Below are 21,156 nucleotides of genomic sequence, written 5' to 3'. Positions count from 1 at the left end.
CGGGGCGGCTGCGGCCCCAACTGACGGCGGCGCTGACGGCGGCGGAGCGGAGCGGCGCGGGGCGGCCCCGGCACAGCGCACGGCACCGCCTCCCACCCGGGGCCGCCCCGCCCGGGCCGCCGCCGCCGCCGCCGCCGCCGGCTCCAGCACCGCGGAGAGCGCGGGCAGCACCGGGGACAGCGCCGGGGCAGCGTCACCGGGACCGGCACCGGAGGAGGCAGCGGGCCGCCCCCATGGCGCTGCTCCGCGTCCTCTGCCTCCTCGCCGCGCTCCGACGTAAGCACCGGCACCGGTGTGGGGGGGAAGGGGGGGGGGAAGGACCGAGGGGAGGGGGCTGCGGCGGGCCCGGGGCTGCTCCCGGTTAACGGCGATGTCGGGGGGAGGGGCGGGGAGGCCCGTTACCGCCCCGCAATGCCCACTGAGGGGCGGGAGCGGGGGTCCGGCTGGGCCGGGACGGGGGGGGTGCGGCTCTGGGACGCTCTCTGCCCCCCCCCTCCCACCATCCCGGGGCTGTGCGGACCCCCCCGGGGCAGCGGGAACCCAACGGGAATCCACCCCCCACCCCCACCCCCCTTCGGACCCCGGTCCATCGGGAGCGGCGGCATCGACGTGGGCACAGCCGCACCCCGACAGCCCCGCACGCTCGCAGCATCGCAGCCTCACGCTCACATCCGTGCACGGCTGCACCGTCACATCGCACACCCGCATCGTCCCGCAGCGGTCACACCTGCAGTGCTGGAGTTGCACAGCCCTGGGCTCCCGTTCACCAACATCCCAGTGCATGCACGCTCACCCCATGGCTCCGTTACACTCGCATCCCGTTACACACGCACCCATCCTGTCACTCCATCACTCCGTTGCACACTCACGTTCACCCCACTGCACCCCCTCGCACGTCCCATTGCACACTCACGCTCACCCCATCACATGCTCACGCCCCACCTCTCCATCAGTCATTCACCCCATCGCACTCACACCCCATCACACACTCACCCCATCACCCCATTGCACACCCATCCCGTCACTCCATCACCCTGTTAAACACCCACGTTCACCCCATTGCACTCCATCACACTCATACCCCATTGCACACTCATCCCATCACTCCATCACCCTGTTACACACTCACCCCATCGCACTGACACCCCAGCACCCCATTACACACTCAGTCCATCAGTCCGTCACCCCATTACACGCTCACACCCACTCCATCCCACCCCACCGCTCCATCACACACCCACCCCATCACACTCATACCCCCGTTACACACCCATCCCCTCACTCCAGCACACACTCATATCCACCCCACCACAACCATCACACTCACACCCCATCACACACTCACCCCATCACATTCACACCCCATCGGCCCATTACACACTCAGTCCATCACTCCATCACCCCGTTACACACTCACACTCCCCCCACCACCCCATCACACCCCACCACTCCATCACCCACCCACCCCATCACCCCGTTACACTCTCACACTCACTCCATCACACCCACCACCCCATCACACTCACACCCCATCACCCACCCACCCCATCACCCCGTTACACTCTCACACTCACTCCATCACACCCCACCACCCCATCACACTCACACCCCATCACCCACCCACCCCATCACCCCGTTACACTCTCACACTCACTCCATCACACCCCACCACCCCATCACACTCACACCCCATCACCCACCCACCCCATCACCCCGTTACACTCTCACACTCACTCCATCACACCCCACCACCCCATCACCCACCCACCCCATCACCCCGTTACACTCTCGCACTCACTCCATCACACTCCACCACCCCCTCACACCCACCCCCGTTACACACCCATCCCCCACACCCCCCCAGCCCCCCCCTGGCTCAGCCCCCTCCCCGCAGGCAGTCTATGCACGGACACGGAGGAGCGTTTGGTGGAATACCTCCTGGACCCCGCACGCTACAACAAACTCATCCGCCCGGCCACCAACGGCTCGCAGCTCGTCACCGTGCAGCTCATGGTGTCACTGGCACAGCTCATCAGCGTGGTGAGTGCCGGGCCCCAGCATGGAGCGGGCACCCCAAAACCATCCCCAGGACACCATAACCACTCCCAGGACCCCATAACACCCCCAGGATCTGATAACCATCCCCAGGACTTGATAATCCCCCCCAGGACCCCATAACCACCCTTATGACCCCCAGCACCCCATAACCAACCCCAGGACTCATAATGCCCCCAAGAACCCAATAACCACCCCCAGGACCCCATAATCACCCCCAGGCCCAATAACCACCCCAGCACCCTATAACACCCCCAGGACTCCATAACCATCCCCAGGACTCCATAACCACCCCCAGGACCCCATAACTACCCCAAGGACCCAATAACCACCCCAGCACCCTATAACACTCCCAGGACCCCATAACCATCCCCAGGACTCCATAACCACCCCCAGGACCCCATAACTACCCCAAGGACCCAATAACCACCCCAGCACCCTATAACACCCCCAGGACCCCATAACCATCCCCAGGACTCCATAACCACCCCCAGGACCCCATAACTATCCCAAGGACCCAATAACCACCCCAGCACCCTATAACACCCCCAGGACCCCATAACCATCCCCAGGACTCCATAACCACCCCCAGGACCCCATAACTACCCCAAGGATCCCATAACCACCCCCATGACCCAGTAACAACCTGCAGGACCCCATAACTCCCCCCAGGACCGGATAACTTCCCAGGACCCCATAATCACCCTCAGCACCCCATAAGCCCCCTCCCTCCCAGGACCTCATAACCCCCCTCCCCAGGACCATATAATCACCCCCAGCATCCCATAACCCCCCTCCCTCCCAGGATCCCATAACCACCCCCAGCACCCCATAACCACTCCCAGGACCCCATAACCCCCCTCCCTCCCAGGACCTCATAACCACCCCCAGCACCCCATAACCACTCCCAGGACCCCATAACCCCCCTCCCTCCCAGGACCTCATAACCATCCCCAGCACCCCATAACCACTCCCAGCAATCCCATATCCCCCCTCCCTCCCAGGTCCCCATAACCATCCCCAGCACCCCATAACCACTCCCAGCAATCCCATATCCCCCCTCCCTCCCAGGTCCCCATAACCACTCCCAGCACCCCATAACTACCCCCCCAGCACCCTGTATCTGTCCCTTCTCTCTGCAGCACGAGCGGGAGCAGATCATGACCACCAACGTGTGGCTGACCCAGGTGAGCCCCATGCGAGGGACCCCAGTCCTTCCTACCCAGGGACCCCCTGTGGGACCCCCCTATCACCTGCTATGGGACCTCCATGCCCTCTTGCCTCGTGCCTCCTACCCTGTGATCCCCCTTCCCCAGGACCACCTCTCAGTTTTCCTCCCCTTTTGCCCCATGGCCTGGAAATCCCTACCCTGGGACCCTGCTACCCCCTAATTGGGATCCTCACATCCCCTCCCCCATGACATCAACAGCTGTGGGTCTCATCTACCCCCTGATTTGGATCCCCTATAGCCCATGATTTGGGACACCTGTGCCCCCTGCCCTGTGATCCCACTGCTCCGGGACCCCCATACCTCCTGGGCTGGGACCCCATGCCCCCCCCCCATTGCCCCCTCCCTGTGGTGGGGCCGTGCTGAGCACAGGTGCTGGCAGGAATGGGAGGACTATCGCCTCACCTGGAAACCGGAGGACTTTGACAACATGAAGAAGGTCCGCCTGCCCTCCAAGCACATCTGGCTGCCTGACGTGGTACTCTACAACAAGTAGGTGCTTTTTGGGGTGTTTGGAGAGGGGCGCCGACCCCACTCAGACCCCAGGGCTGACAGTGCATCCCATCACCCAGCGCCGACGGGATGTACGAGGTCTCCTTCTACTCCAACGCGGTCATCTCCTACGATGGCAGCATCTTCTGGCTGCCGCCCGCCATCTACAAGAGCGCCTGCAAGATCGAGGTGAAGCATTTCCCCTTCGACCAACAGAACTGCACCATGAAATTCCGTTCCTGGACCTACGACCGCACCGAGATCGACCTGGTGTTGAAGAGCGAGGTGGCCAGCCTGGATGATTTCACACCCAGCGGCGAGTGGGACATCGTGGCGCTGCCGGGACGGCGCAACGAGAACCCGGATGACTCCACCTACGTGGACATCACCTACGACTTCATCATCCGGCGCAAGCCGCTCTTCTACACCATCAACCTCATCATCCCCTGCATCCTCATCACCTCCCTGGCCATCCTCGTCTTCTACCTCCCCTCCGACTGCGGCGAGAAGATGACGCTCTGCATCTCCGTCCTGCTCGCCCTCACCGTCTTCCTGCTGCTCATCTCCAAGATCGTGCCGCCCACCTCGCTGGACGTGCCGTTGGTGGGCAAGTACCTCATGTTCACCATGGTGCTGGTGACCTTCTCCATCGTCACCAGCGTCTGCGTGCTCAACGTGCACCACCGCTCCCCCACCACTCACACCATGCCTCCCTGGGTCCGCACCCTTTTCCTCCGCAAGCTCCCGGCGCTGCTTTTCATGAAGCAGCCGCAGCAGAACTGCGCACGGCAACGCCTGCGCCAGCGTCGCCAAACCCAGGAGCGAGCCGCAGCCGCCACGCTTTTCCTCCGGGCCGGTGCTCGTAGCTGTGCGTGTTACGCCAACCCTGGGGCTGCCAAAGCCGAGGGGCTCAATGGCTACCGGGAGCGGCAGGGGCCGGATCCCCCGGCACCGTGTGGCTGCGGGCTGGAGGAGGCGGTGGAGGGCGTGCGTTTCATTGCGGATCACATGCGCAGCGAGGACGACGACCAGAGTGTGAGTTGGGGTGGGGGTAAAGGGGGGGGATACGTGGGCAGGGAGGAGGGTAGGGGGTGTGGGGTGCAGGCAGAGACATAGGGTGCCGGTGTGGGGGGTGTTGGTGGGGTCCACGTAGAGCTGGAGGGTGCAAGCAGGACTGCTGGGTGCAGGAGGGGCTGTGGGGTGCAGGAAGCATTATGGGGTGCAGGCAGTGTTATGGGGTGCAGGCAGCATTATGGGGTGCAGAGGGGGCTATGGAAATGGGGTGCAGGCAGGGCTGTGGGGTGCAGGCAGTGTTGTGGGGTGCAGGGGGTCTATAGAAATGGGGTGCAGGCAGGGCTAAGGGGGATGGGGTGCAGGCAGTGTTATGGGGTGCAGGGGGGGCTATGGGGCATGGAATGCAGGAAGCATTATGGGGTGCAGGGGGGGACTATGAGACATGGGGTGCAGGCAGTGTTATGGGGTGCAGGAAGCATTATGGGGTACAGGGGGGAGCTATGGGACATGGGGTGCAGGTGGGGCTATGGGCTGCACACGCTGCATAGAGCTGCAGGATCTGCAAAGGGCTGTGATGTGCATGGAGAGCTGTGGGAGGGGTGCAGGGCTGTGGGGTGCATGCAGCACCCTGGGAAGTGATGTACACACCCACACCACGGGGTCCCTGCCCGGCCGTGTCCCCAGGAGCCCCCAGTGTTCCATATCTGGCCCCTTCTTCCCCCAAAACCACACGGCTGCTCCCAGGAGGGCTGACCCACGCAGCCGCTGGCGCAGCACCGTGAGGCTGCAGATTTCAGGCAGTCTGGGGTGGGGACACAACCCCAGCGTGGCTGAGCAGCGAGATGAGTTTTCTGAACTCAGCAGAGAAGCTGCCAGGGCAGGGATGAGCCCTGTGAGCTGCAACGTTGAGGGTGCAGATCTGGGGCTCCGCAGAATAAAGGGCTGGGAGCTGATCCCCAAGCTGACCAAACCAATCCTGGCCCCATGCAGGTGAGTGAGGACTGGAAGTACGTGGCCATGGTCATCGATCGCCTCTTCTTATGGATCTTCGTTTTCGTCTGCGTCTTCGGCACTGTTGGGATGTTCCTGCAGCCCCTCTTCCAGAACTACACCACCAACTCCCTGCTGCAGCTTGGCCAGGGCACCCCTACCTCCAAATAGTGCTTGGGGGGAGGGGGAGGAACCACAAGGGGCCTGGGGCACCACTGCAAACCAATAAATACTCACCCAGGAGTGGATGATTTGTTGTAGTGTCATTGAGTGGGGCAGGAGAAGGAGCACGTTTTCCACGTGCTTCTCTACAAGCAGGGCTCAGGCATGGAGCACGGAGCAGATGGTGGGCAGCGGTGCGTGGCACGAGGGGATGGCACACGCCAGAAATGATTTAAAACCCATTTATTTAGATAGGGATGGATGGTGCCACGATTCGTTTCACACAGCAGGAGAAACTCTGGGCTGCTGCTGCTGTTTCTCAACCACCTCCTCTCAGGTGCTCCCAGCACTGAAATCCTGAGTTTCACCCTGACAGCAGCGTCCTGCCTGGTCCATGTGTCCCAACTCTGCTTCCCAGTTCTGGGTGCAGCCCATTCCCTGCTCTGTCCCCAATTAACAGGGACCCACGAGTCCCAGAGGGGCAGCCTAGGGGTATGGGGAGCCCTGAGCATCCCAACAGAGCTCCCCCAGCAGCTGGCAGCAGGACAGGGAAGCAGCCAGGCTGCCCCTCCTTGCTTTTCTGCTGCTTTCCCATCCCACATGCAGGCAGCAGTGAGATGCTGGAGCTGTCACTGTCACCCTGTTCAGTGAGGAGGAAGGAGGCTGAGCACTGCCCTGCAGCCCTGAGCCCCCCTGGGCATTTCTCACCTTCCACAAGAGCGCTTTGCTTGACGTGTGGTTGAGCTCAGACACATAAGAGAGCACATGGCCTCACCTGCAGCCTCCCAGCAGGAAAGCAACGTGACTTCCCCAGCCCAGAGAGGAGCAGCCCTGTCCCAAAGACAAGGAGGAGGTGGGAGAACTCTGCACAGGGCTCAATTCTGCCCCCAAAACCCTTTGGTTAAGGCAAGAAGCTTCATCCACCATTATCACAGCTCAGTGCTTAGCAAACAATAACTCATCTCTGTTCCCTGCAGAACAGCCCTCAGTTCCAAACCCAGGGATCCCCTTTTCAGTCCTGAGCACTTCACCCACCCATGGAGCAGAGCCAGGTAACAACACCTAAAATTTATTAACACGGAATGCACTGCTGGCAGCTGTGCAGAGCTCAGTCTGTGTCCCAGCCCAGCCAGGCTGCCAGCCACCAAACAGCAGGGAGAACACGAGACATAAAACAGCCCTGCCAGCTTTCTCCAAAGAGAGAACCTGCCCCGAAATCTGCCAGAGGGAGCTGCAGCACAAGGTCCAAATGTTTCAGGGCTGCGGTCCCTTCTTGTACCTTCTTTTTTTAAAAAAACCAAACAAACAGAGATGAGAACATGAAAGCAAACAAACTCGGGCTGCCCTAGCTTAAAATTAAAACGAGACGATGATTCTCATGCATGGTTTAAAAGAGAAAAAGCAAGGGCCTGGGAGGAACAGGAGCAGAGAGAGAAGGCAGCCAAAGGCCTACAGAGGAAACTGCTGCAACTACTGGTTGCACCTCCAAAGGAAAGTGGGGTAAGATGGACCCATACACCCTGCACACGCTCACCCAAACACCCACCCAGGGCATCTGGTTATGCATCAGAGATGGAGAAGTTGTCCTCCTCCTGTGGTTTGCAGATCCAGCTGCCGTAGCCCATCTCCTCCAGTGCACTGAAGAAGCACTGCTTGGCTTGCTGGTACTGCACGGCTGCTTCCTTCGCTTCTGAGTACACCGAGAGCTTCTGCAGCTCTTTGCAGTCAGTCTTGGCACATAACTGCTGGAACAGGGCAAAGGTTTTCCTCTTGGACACGCGAGACACCTCCAGCTTTGGTCTGAGAAGGAAGAAAAAGGCAACGGTGGAAGATATGACATGCAGAAGCTGACAGGAGCAGAGGATTTGGGACAACCCCTTGGTCAGAGGCCCATGAGACCCCCCAGGGCTCTGCTGCAGGGCCTGGGCACAACCTGTTCTGCTTCAAAAGCTCTGCATCGAGTCAGCTTGAAACACCCCTCCCCACAGCAGATACTGCAACGCTCACTGTAAGAGTACGACTGACCCCGGATAGAAAAGCAGCATCAGGAAAAGCTCTTCTTACCCATCTACTTTCCCTTTTGTGCCATCCAACACTTCCACTTTGCTTCCATCAGCAAGGCACCAGTTCACTGAAGACTCCTTTGTCTTGCCTGTCTGCCTGGCGGAGTCGTACACGCTGACTCGTCCAACCTGCAGCCACAAAGGGAAGGGGGGGGGTTCCCAAAACTGATCCCACCACGAGATGGGGGGTAAGAGGGTGAACCTGAGCACATCAGCCCTGCGCTCAGCTATGGCCTTTCCTTTCCACCCCTGATGCTCGGTGCTCTGCATGTTAAAATCCCAGCTACCCCACGCTGAAGGTCCTCCACTGATGCTCCTTTTGGGAAGTGATGGTGCTGGGTCTGATCTCACCCGAGAGAAGTGAAATCTGAGGAGTTTCCAACCCTTGCACTCAGCTCAGCCAAACTCCTGAGATTAAGAAGCCACCATTTGCTGCTAAAACGAAGGTTAGGAGGGTAACCTTGGTCTGCATTTCCCCAGGAACCCATGGACACAGGGGGATGGCACACACTGCTCGACTGGCTGCCAGGTGACATCCCTACAGGGACCTCAGTGAGAATCAAGGGCTGAAGTGGAAGGGAGGATGGAAACACAAAGAGGAGCACAGACCTCCGGGTGGTTAACACGGTACGGAGCCTGGAGCCTCTTCTGCAGCACATCCCCATCTCTCACCATGCGGCAGCAGATTGCTCTCGTCAGGTGGCCCTGGCTGTACAGGTAACCTATGAAGACACACGTGAAGGCATCAGGGAACAGCCAAGCCCTGAGAATGACAGCTGGCAGCCACAGGGATCAGCAGCAGTGAGTTGACTGCTACACACCCCTAGGTGAAGGCTTATGCATCCTTACTAATACAAGTTTTGTCTCACCCTCACGAGCACCTTCTAAAAATCAAGAATCCTGGAGGAAAACCTCACACCACCCACTGCATACAATCCACAAACTCCAAAACAGAACAGCTCTGCCAAGATTGATGTTTCAGACTCTTAACTCCTGCAGTCTCCACACTGGGAAGGGGTTATTTGGCACCCACGGAGGAGCAGTGCAGCACAGCTGTCCCAACCCAGAAAGGGACGATGAGTCTCATACCAAGAGTAACAGAGCTGAGGTACACTGGCTCGATGAAGTGTGACAGCAGTGCTCCTTGCAAGCCCAGGACGTTCCAACGTAAGATTTTGTCACTGCAGGACATGGTGCGCAACCTCTCCCCATGCTGGATCCCATCCCACGTCGGCACGATGTCACTCGACTCCACAGGAATGGTGCCTTCCCCTGTGTGAGCAAGGAAAGCCCTCCTGTCAGGACTCAGACACTCGATCCCTTTGTTTCTTGCATGCTTCAAATCCCACCATGGCACCACACAGGGCGAGGAAAGGAAGCCTGGAGCTCCAGGATGGCTCAGAACAAAGGACTGCAGCTACCCAACTCACCATTCTCCACCTTGGTCCGCAGCTTGCCTTGTTTGGGGTTCTCAAAGAGGGGTTGGTGCTCTGTCTGTCCCACCACGCTCGCCTGGTCGCTGCAGGACTTATCAAAGAGTGCTCCATCTCCACAAGGTGCTGTGCTAGAAGTGAAATGCCAGGTCATGGGGAGCTGCCAGGGCCGGAGGTGCTGCACTGCTCACCCCCTGCATCACCCCACACCAACCTGATGTAGAGGTGGAAGGTGATGTTGCTTTTTATTTTGAGTCTCCTCCCTCCTGCTGGCTCCAAAATGCTTTCTTCTGGAGAAGGTTTAGAGGGGTCATACTTTATCAGCTCACTATAGAGAAACCTGAAAACAGGAACAACACGTCAGAAGGGGCTTTGCTCCTCGAGACAAAATGCACATTGATCCACACGCTGCCCAGGCTCTGGACAAGCAGGGTCCCAAGCTCTGCCTCCATTAAACCAAGGACAGAAGCCAATGAATGGCACGTGACACCACAGAGAGGCATGAAACAGCACATTTCCAAGCAGGCAGATGACATGCAATAAAAAAATATGCGTTGTGTCGGGTAAGCAGATAGAAGCACTGGCAGAGGAGAGAAAGGAGGCTGGCTGGCTCAGCTCTGCTGTTTTTATGCAACTGATCTGAGCGTGAAGAAGACTTCAAGGTTGTTAACCTAGCACCTTTAGTCAGCACCGAGTTTGCACGCAGAGTGAAGAGCCCCAGAGGCAGCTGAACATGAGCAGCATCATCAGCACAACCCCACGATCCGTTTACATTGACTGGGTCTTTCATGGCTGCTGCTGGCTGGGAGCAGAGGAAAACCCTGAGGTCTCCAACACACCGTCAAGGACTAAAGAAAAACTGCAGCTTCACAGGGATCCCTCAAGAAGAGCGTGTGCAGGAGAGGTGAAGCTCACTGCTGTCATCTCCGACAGGCTTTGCTGTGCCAGAGCAGCCCAGCAGCTACAGCTGTCAAGATTAATAGCTCAGACAGGAAGCAAGAGTGCAACCCTGTGATTTCACAGCCTGCTGAGGACAGACCCTCAACACCTTCCAGAGCTGAGGATGGCACAGAGGGCAGACGACAGCTTTACAAAAGCAGCTTGCTTTGCTGCTGCTCATAACTGGGAAGGCAGGCAATTATCGAGGCTCACCCAATTGCATCTCACTCCAGTTCTCAAGAAGCGCTGAATGCTTTCACAGATAAGAGAACAATCGGGCAGTTTGGTTTGGGAAAAGCCTTCCCAGCTGATGAAAAGGGATTTGTCACTTATCAGCACACACCTTCTGCACCCACAAGTGCCACCAAAGGATCTGGGCTGCAAAATCCCCCGCGCTGCCTGGCAGTTCTGTGCTCAGACCAGAGCCGTGCTTTGCGTGCTCTGCACCACGCTTTATTTTAAGTGCAGCAGAAACGGCCCTCGGGCTCTTGGCAAGTCTCCAGTTTGCTACTAATTTGGGTACAGTTCAGGCGTGGCCCTTCCTTATCACAAATAACATCCCTCTTTTTAACAACACATGGGTAAAACGGTGTTAAAGCAGTGCAGGAACCGCCGTGGCTACAACCCTTGGCAGGCACATCCGCCTCTCCCTGGGCTTCCCCCTCCTCACCTCACAAAGCCTCTGCGAGAAATGATTTCTGCATGGCAATCATTCACCGTCTCCCCCTTCAAGCTCAGCTCTTCTCCTTTCACACACCGATTACCTGAGGGGGAAAATAGAAGAGAAATGGAAGGCTTGTGTCACTCAAAGCCATGGCAAGAGCCTTGCAGAAAGGTTTCATCGCACCAAGTTTTGCTTCCCTGGGCTCCTGAGCAGCACACCTACCTCACAGGTAGGAAGGAAAAGAAGGGACAGAGAGCACACACTGCTCCACGGACAGCAGAGACTGACTGCCACACTTTTAGGGCAGCGTCCCTCCAAGCCTCAGTGCTTTTCAGCTGTGACAAAGAGGGAAACCTGTGCTATCTGATGCGGGAAGGAGCCCACGCTCTGATGCACAGAGCAGCACACAGCAATGCAAGCAAAGATTAAGAGCCATACAGCTGAAGGCGTGATCACTTTGTTCTTTCTTTCCAGCTAAATCACTTGTGACACCATGTGAGCCCTGGGAGCATTGCTTGCCCTTCCAAGGCCTCCAGCAGCAGCCGTTCCCTGCTTGGAGCTGATGGGGAACCCAGTGGGGGACTCAGAGCTCAGCTGATGCTGGAAGCAGCCCATACCTGTCCCGATGCTGACCACCACTCCCAAATCCTGGTTTCCCTTCCGCATGATGATGGCAGCCAGGATCTTCCTCCCAAGCAGGCTGTGCTGGATGCAAGCAGTCAGGGTGTTGAAGCGCTGGTGGCTCAGCATGGCCATCTGGTCGTGGAGGGTGCTGCCCCTCACAGGGAGCTGCAGGGCAGGGAAGAAAAGAGCTCAGGTAGCAGCTAACCCAAAAACACAGCTAACCAAGCAGAAGGCAGGAACGCACAGAACACGGACTGCAGGCAGAGCCATTTGGGGCTGAACACACAGAGTCACACCAAGGGCTGGGTGAGGATCTTTGGGGTATTTCTGGGAAAGCCTCTCCAACGCTTCGAGTTCTGCTCTAAGCACATCATTAGCTGCAGCAAGCTGTCTGCCTGGCAGAGCTAAACGAGCTGAGGGACTGCCTCCTGAGGCTGCCAGGGGGAACCCCACTGCAAAGCAACAAAACCCAACCGTGTCTGTTTTCCCAGAGACTCAGCCAGGGAAATCTGTGCCTGGCTTTGCAGGAATTCCTCCTCTGGCTGCCTGTTGGGAGACTGCACCTGCAATGCCTCCTCTATCGCTGCCTTCCACCACATCCTCCCTGATGGATTTGCTATTTAGAGCCACAGCTGTGCGATTGGGAATGCAGCTTTCTGAGAAAAACTCCAAGTGAGATTTCAGGTTTGGGATTTCCATCCTGGCTCAGCCAGAGCTCCACTTGTATCCGATGCACGACTTTCTGAGCTGATGTAATTTTCAGTCTAGTATGAAGGCATTTGGGATGGATTCTTTTTTCTTTTTTTAATCAGAATAAAAATGAAAGCATTCCTGTACCACCACAGGAACATACTTCAGCAGCTCGTGGAAGTATCAGAGCATAATGAAGCCCTAAAGCAGACACCAGAAGGAGGGAAGAGCGTGGCTGCGCCCTGGGGAAAATACGCAACCCATTTTAGCAGAGCATCAGCTCATCTACACCTTCAGAGAACAACGATCTGGGGCATTTTTTCTGCTGGACTGAGCAGCACCGGATAGAGAGGGCTACAAAAGCAGACCCAGCCTTAGAGCTGGACGTTACCTCTGTGATGCTCATCCCTCCCATGCGCTCTGCTTTCTCCGTTTCTCCGATCAGGACGCGGAGCGCTGCGTCAGCTGCCTCCTGCTTGCCCTGCTTCTTACTGTGTGCAGTTACAGCTGGGAACCAGCGACCTCCAACCTTCGCCTGATAGACAAACCTGTAAAGACAGCAGAGCATTTGAGAAGTGAAGAAAGCCTTCGATTTCGGTCTGGTTTTGAATCTCTCAGCACAGAGAAGAGCAGAGCGCAGGCGGTGCATCCTCAGCTGGACACGAGGTTGGGCAGAGGCAGCAGCACAGCCTGCTGTCATCTCAAAGCACAAGATGAATTTGACATTCTCTACTCCAGGACAACAGCAACAAGGCAGGATTTCCACCCGGAGAGACACAGCCACTTACTTTGGGTCATGGGGAGGTCCTGTCTGGTCAATGAGTTTGAACTCTGCAGCAAAGCCATTGGAGCGGGCGTATTCCAGCAGGCCACTGACAGGGTTGACATTGAGGTATTTGATGAGCTCCCCAACACCCTTTGCTTTCACTGCTTTGGATTCATCAGGAACAGTGATCTGCAGAGCACAGCTGTGTTCACCCTGGGGCTTCACAACGGGCTGGAAGAGAGTTGGACAAGACAGGGATGTTAAACACCATCAGTACTGCAGGCTTCTGCACAGCTCTACCAGAGCCACAACGTGACCTCGTGAGGTGAAATGCAAGAAATAAAGGGGGAATGCGACACAACAAAATAGCTGGGTGTCACAAAGCAGCTCTCTGTACCTGTTCAGGTGGGACACGTGGCGTGGATTCTCCAGAAAGAATCTTCACAGCAACCTCTGCTGCCATTTGCTTTGCTCCCTTCTTGCTGTTTCCTACCACAGCAGGGAAAATTTGGTCACCCATTTTCACACAGTAGCTGAACCTGACAGGACATCATAGCAGACGAAGAGCGTTAAGCACACACATCTCAGTCTGTTTATTTTCCCTTTCTCCCAGTTCAAGTTTAAATCCTTCTGCATTATCTCCAGTTTGAATCTACCACCACGGCCTCAAGCTGGAAATCCCAGAGCAGTGCTACCAGGTAGGGCACAGGACTAGAAGCTGTTCTTGGTGCAGCAGAGCATCCCTGCTCTGAGAAAAGGCATTCTTTTAGTTTCCTTCTAGACACAGATGTTGTGGAGGAGCCATGCCCAGACTCCTCAGTAAGAGGTTAGGGTCAGGAGGAGCAGAGGAGCACGCTGAACAGCGAGGTGTTAAGGGAAGGAAGGGTTTCCATCCTCCCCAGAGCAGACAGCAGCATGCCATACCTGGGATCGTGGGATGGGCCATCCTGAGACAGCAGCAGGAATTCAACTGTGTTCCCAGACTTCTGCCCATACTCCATTAGCACGCTGATGGGGTGCTTCCCAGGGAGCAGGTTCAGCTGAGCCGGTGCAGGAGACAGCTCTGGCTCTGAATGCAAAGGCTGCAACGAGAAGATTGAGGAGATGGGTTTCAAAACAAGCACTGTTTGACCAAACTCAAAAAAGGAGATGACAAGACTCACCTGTTCCAGCTCAGAGCTGTCAGACACAAATGGCATTTCACTGTTAAGTCCGTCGGGATTTCCATTCTCTGCTTCTTGCATCAGGATCTTCATGGCATTAGCTGCTGCCTCCTGTTTAGCAAGTTTTTTGCTTCCTGCTTCTGCTGGTGGGAATGGGCGCCCATTAATCAATGCCTGGAACTTAAACCTTTGAAAGAAAACCAACAAAGAGACAGAAATCAGCAAGGCAAATCAAGAGGCAAAGCCGTGGTGCTCTCACTGCAAGTGTCTGCTTTTGGAAGTCGATGAGAATGAGCGGGCAGCTCCAAGCTGAGAGCAAACCTTTGCTGCTATGTGCAGAAAGGAGAGCTCTGTGTCTGGGTCCCACTTCACAGCATCTCCAGAGCTGCTTAGATTTCGTTCTGCAAGAAAGGGATGAGCTGCCTTGTTCTGCACAAGGCCACAAAGAAACAGCTGGAAAGATGCAACCCCTTGCAAAGAGCAGCTCGGTCGCATCCGATCGGATGCCCCATCCCTGCAGGCATTCAAGGCCAGGCTGGATGTGGCTCTGGGCAGCCTGGGCTGGTGGTTGGCGACCCTGCACACAGCAGGGGGTTGGAACCAGATGAGCACTGTGGTCCTTTTCAACCCAGGTCATTCTATGATCTCCTGCACAGGGAAGCAGGAAGTCTGAGACACAGCCATGCTGCTCTGCCTGCACCTCATCTGGGCTCATCTGTCCCTCTGGCACTTTCCTTGAATGCAAGCAGTGCTGTGAGCCACCCAATGCATTCATAGCAGCTCAGGAGGGGCTGCCTCACACACACCTCTCGTGTTTGTTTGTTTTTCCAGCTGTGCAGCTCCTCTCCTGTTCTCCAGCTCTGCGCATAGGAAACTTGCTTCCAGAAAAAAGGGGTCACACGGGATCCGGAGATGGGCTGAATCCATTCCATCTCCCCTTACAAAAAAGACCTGGGACTCTGCCTTCAGAAATTAGGCCAATTTTCCTGTCTAGCGAGTCTATTGACATGTTCCAGCGTGGCACATACACACTTTTCCACCATCTCGCTCAGGAACAGCCACAATTCAGCAGTCGAGGTGGGACCCCAGAGACTGACTGCACACAGAGCAGCATCATGCTGCACTCTGACCTACCACACCACTGAGATGCTGCGGGTGGGTTCACCTCATTTAACCCAAACTCGCTGCTCTCAGGTGCTTTGTTTGGGGCTTCCTTTGTGCCACGTCCACAGCTTGCATGTGGATAAGTCAGAGGTACCCCAGAAATGCCAGTTTTACTCTTTCAATGTAAGTAAAATTGAAAGCCAAGGGACCAAATCAGGCAGGGCATTTAGCAGAAGAGATGAATTCTACTTCTGTATGGGGTTACCAGACCAAGGCTGCCTAGGGTTAAAACTTAGCCTGGCTGATTCCTGCTTAAATACAGATCTTAATCAGTCCAAACATCAACGAGCAGCCCTCTGGGACAACACCAGAGCGAAGCTGGTTGAAGTCAGCTGAAACAAAAAGAGCACAGGGATGTTAGGAAGCGTTCTTACCGTGGCTCATGAGAGGGCCCACTCTGCTCCAGCATGGTGAACTCACAGTGCTGGTAGGTAAACTGGGAATACTCGGTGAGGCCACTCACTGGGTTCTTCTCCTGGCACGCCAGCAGCTTCTCCACGGGCGTGCATGGGAAGACACTGTTAAACTGAGCAGCGTAGCTGGGGGAAGACTGGGAGTGCATGATGGATTCTGACCCATCCGGCTGCTTGGTGATAGTGTTCAGATAATCTGGGATATCATCCGAAGCCCACCTGCCGTTTTCAGAGCTATCATAGCTGCTGAAGCCAGAAAATAAGGGCTTGGAGTCCTCGGGCACGGCTGCTTCCTTGCCAGCAGCATCGCTCTGAATGCTTTGCTCTGATGGCTGCTGTGCATCTCCTACACTTCGCTCCACTGTCGTCGCTGCTGGTGAGGCTGCAGCCACCTCCTGCAGAGCTGGAGGCACAGGAGGAGGCTGCACTCCCAGCTCTGGTGCAGCATCTGCTGGTGCTGCTGCAGTGGCTTTCAGCCTCATCTCCATGCGCTCACGCTTCCTGCTCGTTAGGGACCATCGTGGAGGGCTGGAGTTCTGCTTGCGGACATCTCCCAGCTTCTCCAAAGCACTGAGAAAGGAATTCACATCCTTCGCCCTGGAAAATCCGATATTTTTGGCAAGGTTGATGGCCGTCGTGTCCGCCACGCTGAACAAGAAGTTGCAGATTTTGTCCTTGGTCTCAGCCATGGTGGGATTGGGGTCTCTCACGCCAGCTGCACTCCTCTCCTCCCAGCTCTCAGGAGCTGGGTCTGTGTTCCTCACCCCGTGCTCAGGAGGGTTTCCTTCTCTTTCCGTGTTTGGGTTGGCAATCCTCCACAGCGGTGGCGTCCCAAAAATTCTGTGCAATTTGCCTTCCTTGAGGAGGTTATACAAAACACGATTGACCTCCTTCTTTTGAGTTTTAAGCTTACGTACAAGATCGTGAACTGTACAAGTCTCTCCTTCCTGGAGCTGCCCCAAAATACTCAGAATTTCTTGCTCCAAGCTCTGCCCAGCAAGAGACAGTCTCTGTAAATTCAGCCTGATGGCGAATGAATCTCTTTGCAAGTCCTCCTGAGGGTGATAACGAGGAAGGGGACGATGTGGGGGTGTTTCTACCTGCTGCTGCTTGCTGGAGAACCTATGCCATCCTGCTTTGCCACGGCCGCCCTGCCCTCTCCCTGCAGGAGCAGCAGCCTGCCATCCTCCAGCACGCAGCTTGCTGTACGACTGCGGTTTCTGAATTAAGCAGACATCACCATCCTGCTCTGCCAGGTGCCAAGAGGATTCCCAGTTTGTTTTCTGCGAGGGATGGGGGCAGTTGAAGAAAGCTGGGTGAGTGTTGGTGCAGTTATGCCTCGCTCGGGTGAGATGTGAGCCTTTGCCTCGAGCAGTGCCTCTGCTCATAGCGCACTGCTTGAGCACACGTTTGTGTCCAGGCTGCCTGCACACCAGGAACAGCGATTCTCTCCTCTTCTCAGTAGATAACCTGCTAGGAAAACGCACAAAAAAAATAACCCGACAAGGATTAAAAACCCAATTACACAATTATAGGCTTCCAGAGGTGCAGTCTGAACAGCCTCCATGCTACTGAGACGTGCGTCCTGCCAAGCCTTCCTGCTTTCCACTGACATTAAATTATTCATGTGAGCACAACTGGCAAATTACACCCTCCCAGGTCAGAAGCCAGCAGTCAGGAACCCTGGGTGAGGTTAACAAGAAAACAACTTTAAAAGAGAGATACGCTGCTCTGGTTGGGCTGAGCATCAGTGAACATCAAGCCAGCTGCACAGACTGTCTGAATTTTGGTGATTCCTTCTGGCACCACTGGGTGATTCCAAGTCATGAGCAAGTTTCACTTCTCTGTCCACAGGGAGGCAAGAAACTCAAGTCTGCTTTTTGCAGCTTGAGAGGCAGAGGGAGGTGAGGCAGCTCAACGTGGCACAGAACAGAGCTGTAAGAGCCTCACGGTGGATTTAAGATTCGTAGCTGAAGTCTGAAACCCCAAACGTCCCCTTGTTTGTGGACTGCACACGACCTACAGAGGTAAAGCATCACGCTGCAGAAGTAAAGCGATAACCTCCAGGGAAATCGGATAGCTGGGCACTTTGTAATGCCATGAAGGTGTTCTGGGATGGCAGCCCGAGTTTCACTCACACCCTGAAGGCTGGGCCATCTGCTGGGCTGCAGCTCTGAGCTTTTAAAGTGCTGGGCGTATCCCAGCCTTCCTATGCACAGCAATGCATAATTCCTTTTGGGCTCCTTTTCTGGGACCCCCACGTCACCCAGCATTGGAAAACTCTTTGCAAAGAAAGTCCTCCGACTTCCCAAGGTGCTGCAGCACTGCAGGGTGTCGTGTCAGACAGAAAAGGAGGAGGAATGTCCCATCCCTGCAGGCATTCAAGGCCAGGCTGGATGTGGCTCTGGGCAGCCTGGGCTGGTGGCTAGAGACCCCGATTCTATGATCCTCCCTGGAGTCAATGATTCTATGGCTCCTTATGGCACCCCATGAATCCTAATGGCACCCCATGGGTTTTCTGGGCAGCCTGGGCAGCTGGTTGGTGACTCTGCACACAGCAGGGGGTTGGAACTGATGATCATTGTGGTACTTTTCAACCCAGGCCATTCTATGAGTCAGTGATTCTATGGATCCTAATGGCACCTCATGGATCCTAATGGTACCGCATAGATCCTAATGGCACCTGGGCTGCTGGTTGGTGACCCTGCACACAGCAGGGGGTTGGAACTGATGGGCACTGGGGGCCTTTTCCACCCAGGCCATTCTAGGATTGTATGATTCTATGGATCCTAATGGCACCCCATGGATCCTAATGGCACCCCATGGGTTCTCTGGGCAGCCTGGGCTGCTGGTTGGTAACCTGCACACAGCAGGGGGTTGGAACTGATGATCGTTGCCGTTCTTTTCCACCCAGGCCATTCTAGGATTCTATGATGATTCTATGATTATGGCATCCTGTGGATCCCTAAGGCACACTAGAAGTTCTTATGGCACCCTATAGATCCCTATGGCACCCTATGGATCCTCCGGGCAGCCTGGGCTGCTGGTTGGTGACCCTGCACACAGTAGGGGTTGGAACTGATGGGCATTGGGGGCCTTTTCAACCCAGGCCATTCAAGGATTCTATGATTCTATGGATCCTAATGGCACCCCATGGATCCTAATGGCACCTGGGCTGCTGGTTGGTGACCCTGCACACAGCAGGGGGTTGGAACTGATGGGCACTGGGGGCCTTTTCCACCCAGGCCATTCTAAGATTCTATGATTTTATGGGTCCTAATGGCACCCCATGGATCCTAATGGCACCCCATGGATCCTCTGGGCAGCCTGGGCTGCTGGTTGGTGACCCTGCACGCAGCAGGGCATTGGAACCGATGATCACCGCGTTCCTTTCCAACCCAGGCCATTCTATGACCGGTTCTATGAAAGAAGGGAGGCTGCACACGGAGCGCTCGGTTCCCAAAGCAGCAGAACGCGTTCAGCTCACGTCGCTCCTTAACCACCCCGACCACCGACTCCGCGTTCCCAAACCGCGGCTCCTTTCGGTCCAAAGAAGCACCGGGGGGGGGGGGCAGCGCTTCCCGTCACGCGTTACCTGCGCTCCGCTCCGCGTCCGGACGCCCAAACCGAATCGCCGGAGGCGGTGCCGGTCCCGAGGTACCCCGTAAAATGGCTGCTGATCCTTTCGCTTTCGGTTCCGTCCCCGCAACCGTTTTCTCCGCCCCGCCCGGGGGCGGGCAGCGCTGGGACGCGGCGCCGTGCCCGGAACGTGGGGAGAGACGGGAAGACGGGGACGGGGGGGGGGAGGAGCGCGGCCGTGCTGGAGGCGGCGCGGAGCTGCGGACCGGGGGAGGGGTTCCGCTCCGGTCCCGGTACCACCGTGCGCGTCTCCGAGCGCCGCCGCGGCCACGAGACGGAAATTCTCCTTATCCTCCGTGTTCACGCACGGCGGAGGCACAGCCCCGCACCCCGCCGTCCCGTCTCCGCGCCCCCACCGCCCCCCATAGAGCGCCGGGTGCCTCCCGGGACGCCGTGCCCTGCCCCCCCCCCCGCGCCCTCTTACCGCCGCCACCAGCGCCGTTGCGGGCGTGCCATGATGACGTCATCGATCCGCGCCGCGCGGCGTCGCGGCCGCCATCTTCCTTCAGGGCACGGCGCGAAGGCCGCGTTCGGGCAGGACAACGTAGAGCAACGCAGGGCAACGCATGGCGGCGGGGGGGTTGCCCAGGCTGCTTCCTTACGGAGGACACCGCCGCGATCCCCGAATCCCCCATTCGCCCCGCCCCTCCGGGCGCCGCCTGTTGCTGTGGGCGCGGCCGCGCGAGGCCTCATCCTGCACGTGCCCGCTACTGCGCATGCGCCCTGTGGTAGCCGTGGTGAGCATGCGCCCTGTGATAGGCGTGATGCACATGCGCCTGAGCGCTGCCGAGTGGGCGCATGCGCAGAGCGCGATGCCCACGTGCCCGGTGGGCGTCGGGTCTGGTTTGTGGGGGGGTCTTCGTTCCCCCAGCTGCCCTCCTGGGCTCTGTGGTTACTAAAACTTCTCTGGCCCCATGGCCCCCGTTGTTCTCTGGGCCTCCAACCCCCCCCTCCCCATTCCCCTGCGTTCCCCCAAAGCCCCCCAGGTTTTCCCTTCCCCTAAACTCTCCCCACACCCTATGGGGGTCGCTCACCTTCCGTGCCCCCCACCCCTAGCAGCCCCTACATCTCTCATAGGGCCCCACTGCACCCCATGGGGCTTCACTGCCCCCTGTGCCTCCCCACTCCCCCAACCTCCAGTTTTTCCCATTTCAATTCATCCTAAGCAGCGCAGAGCTGCCCCCTCCCCCAGCCGAGCTGCATCCCCCACTCCCTGCACCATTTTCCAGGAACACTACGATGTCATTCGTCCCGTCCCCCCCCCCCCCCCCCACAACCTCCTTCTCCCAGCATGGATCCTGCTTCCCCCCTTTCCTCACCCCCCCCCCTCCTACCCCCCCCATTAAACCCATCAGAGCTCTCCCAGCACAGAGCAGCCTGTTCCCGTCTGCTGCTCACTGTGTGCCATCTGCCAGCGAGACGGAGCTGGGAGCCCCACGTCGCACTGTGCGCCCACGGGAAGCCCCACATCTCTGTGTGAGCACCCACGGGAGCCCCCAGCCCCTCTGCTCCCCCTCTGCTGGGGGAACCCTGGGGGTGGGCAGAGGCTGGGGGTGCTTTGTAGGGACCTGAAGACATGGGGATGTGGCCCCAAAGGGATGGGGCTGATGGGGGGGGGGGGACCTATGGGGCTAACGGGGGGAGATATGGGACTGCT

The 21,156-nt window shown here is 57.2% G+C and overlaps 2 protein-coding genes across 5 annotated transcripts; one reads left to right on the top strand and one right to left on the bottom strand.

The window, feature by feature from the left end:
• Positions 1 to 113: 113 nt before the first annotated feature.
• Positions 114 to 6,015, top strand: CHRNB2 (cholinergic receptor nicotinic beta 2 subunit). The gene is made up of 6 exons (XM_090126851.1): positions 114 to 276; positions 1,895 to 2,040; positions 3,198 to 3,242; positions 3,666 to 3,775; positions 3,856 to 4,810; positions 5,780 to 6,015. Exons 1-6 carry the CDS (start codon positions 234 to 236, stop codon positions 5,948 to 5,950), a joined length of 1,470 nt encoding a protein of 489 aa, XP_089982977.1. The 5' UTR covers positions 114 to 233; the 3' UTR covers positions 5,951 to 6,015.
• ADAR (adenosine deaminase RNA specific) lies at positions 6,014 to 20,196 on the bottom strand. 4 transcript variants are annotated; one of them, XM_031606420.2, is made up of 15 exons: positions 19,924 to 20,196; positions 15,822 to 17,333; positions 14,284 to 14,470; positions 14,045 to 14,202; positions 13,518 to 13,659; positions 13,143 to 13,351; positions 12,746 to 12,902; positions 11,658 to 11,829; positions 11,047 to 11,140; positions 9,652 to 9,777; positions 9,435 to 9,568; positions 9,094 to 9,276; positions 8,614 to 8,726; positions 8,006 to 8,133; positions 6,014 to 7,741 (listed from the first exon to the last, which is right to left on the bottom strand). In XM_031606420.2, exons 1-15 carry the CDS (start codon positions 20,190 to 20,192, stop codon positions 7,501 to 7,503), a joined length of 3,825 nt encoding a protein of 1,274 aa, XP_031462280.2. In that variant the 5' UTR covers positions 20,193 to 20,196; the 3' UTR covers positions 6,014 to 7,500. The 4 variants fall into 4 exon arrangements, with proteins under 4 accessions (XP_031462280.2, XP_031462281.2, XP_031462283.2 ...); XM_031606421.2 differs by having other exon boundaries at positions 15,822 to 17,330; XM_031606423.2 differs by lacking the exon at positions 19,924 to 20,196 and adding an exon at positions 19,456 to 19,785.
• Between the last annotated feature and the right edge of the window lie 960 nt (positions 20,197 to 21,156).

The sequence above is a fragment of the Phasianus colchicus genome, chromosome 30, assembly GCF_987193195.1.
Source record: "Phasianus colchicus chromosome 30, bPhaCol1.hap1.1, whole genome shotgun sequence".
Classification (NCBI taxonomy): domain Eukaryota; kingdom Metazoa; phylum Chordata; class Aves; order Galliformes; family Phasianidae; genus Phasianus; species Phasianus colchicus.
The sequence above is the reverse complement of the archived record's forward strand: the minus strand, read 5'-3'. Positions and strand labels throughout refer to the sequence as shown.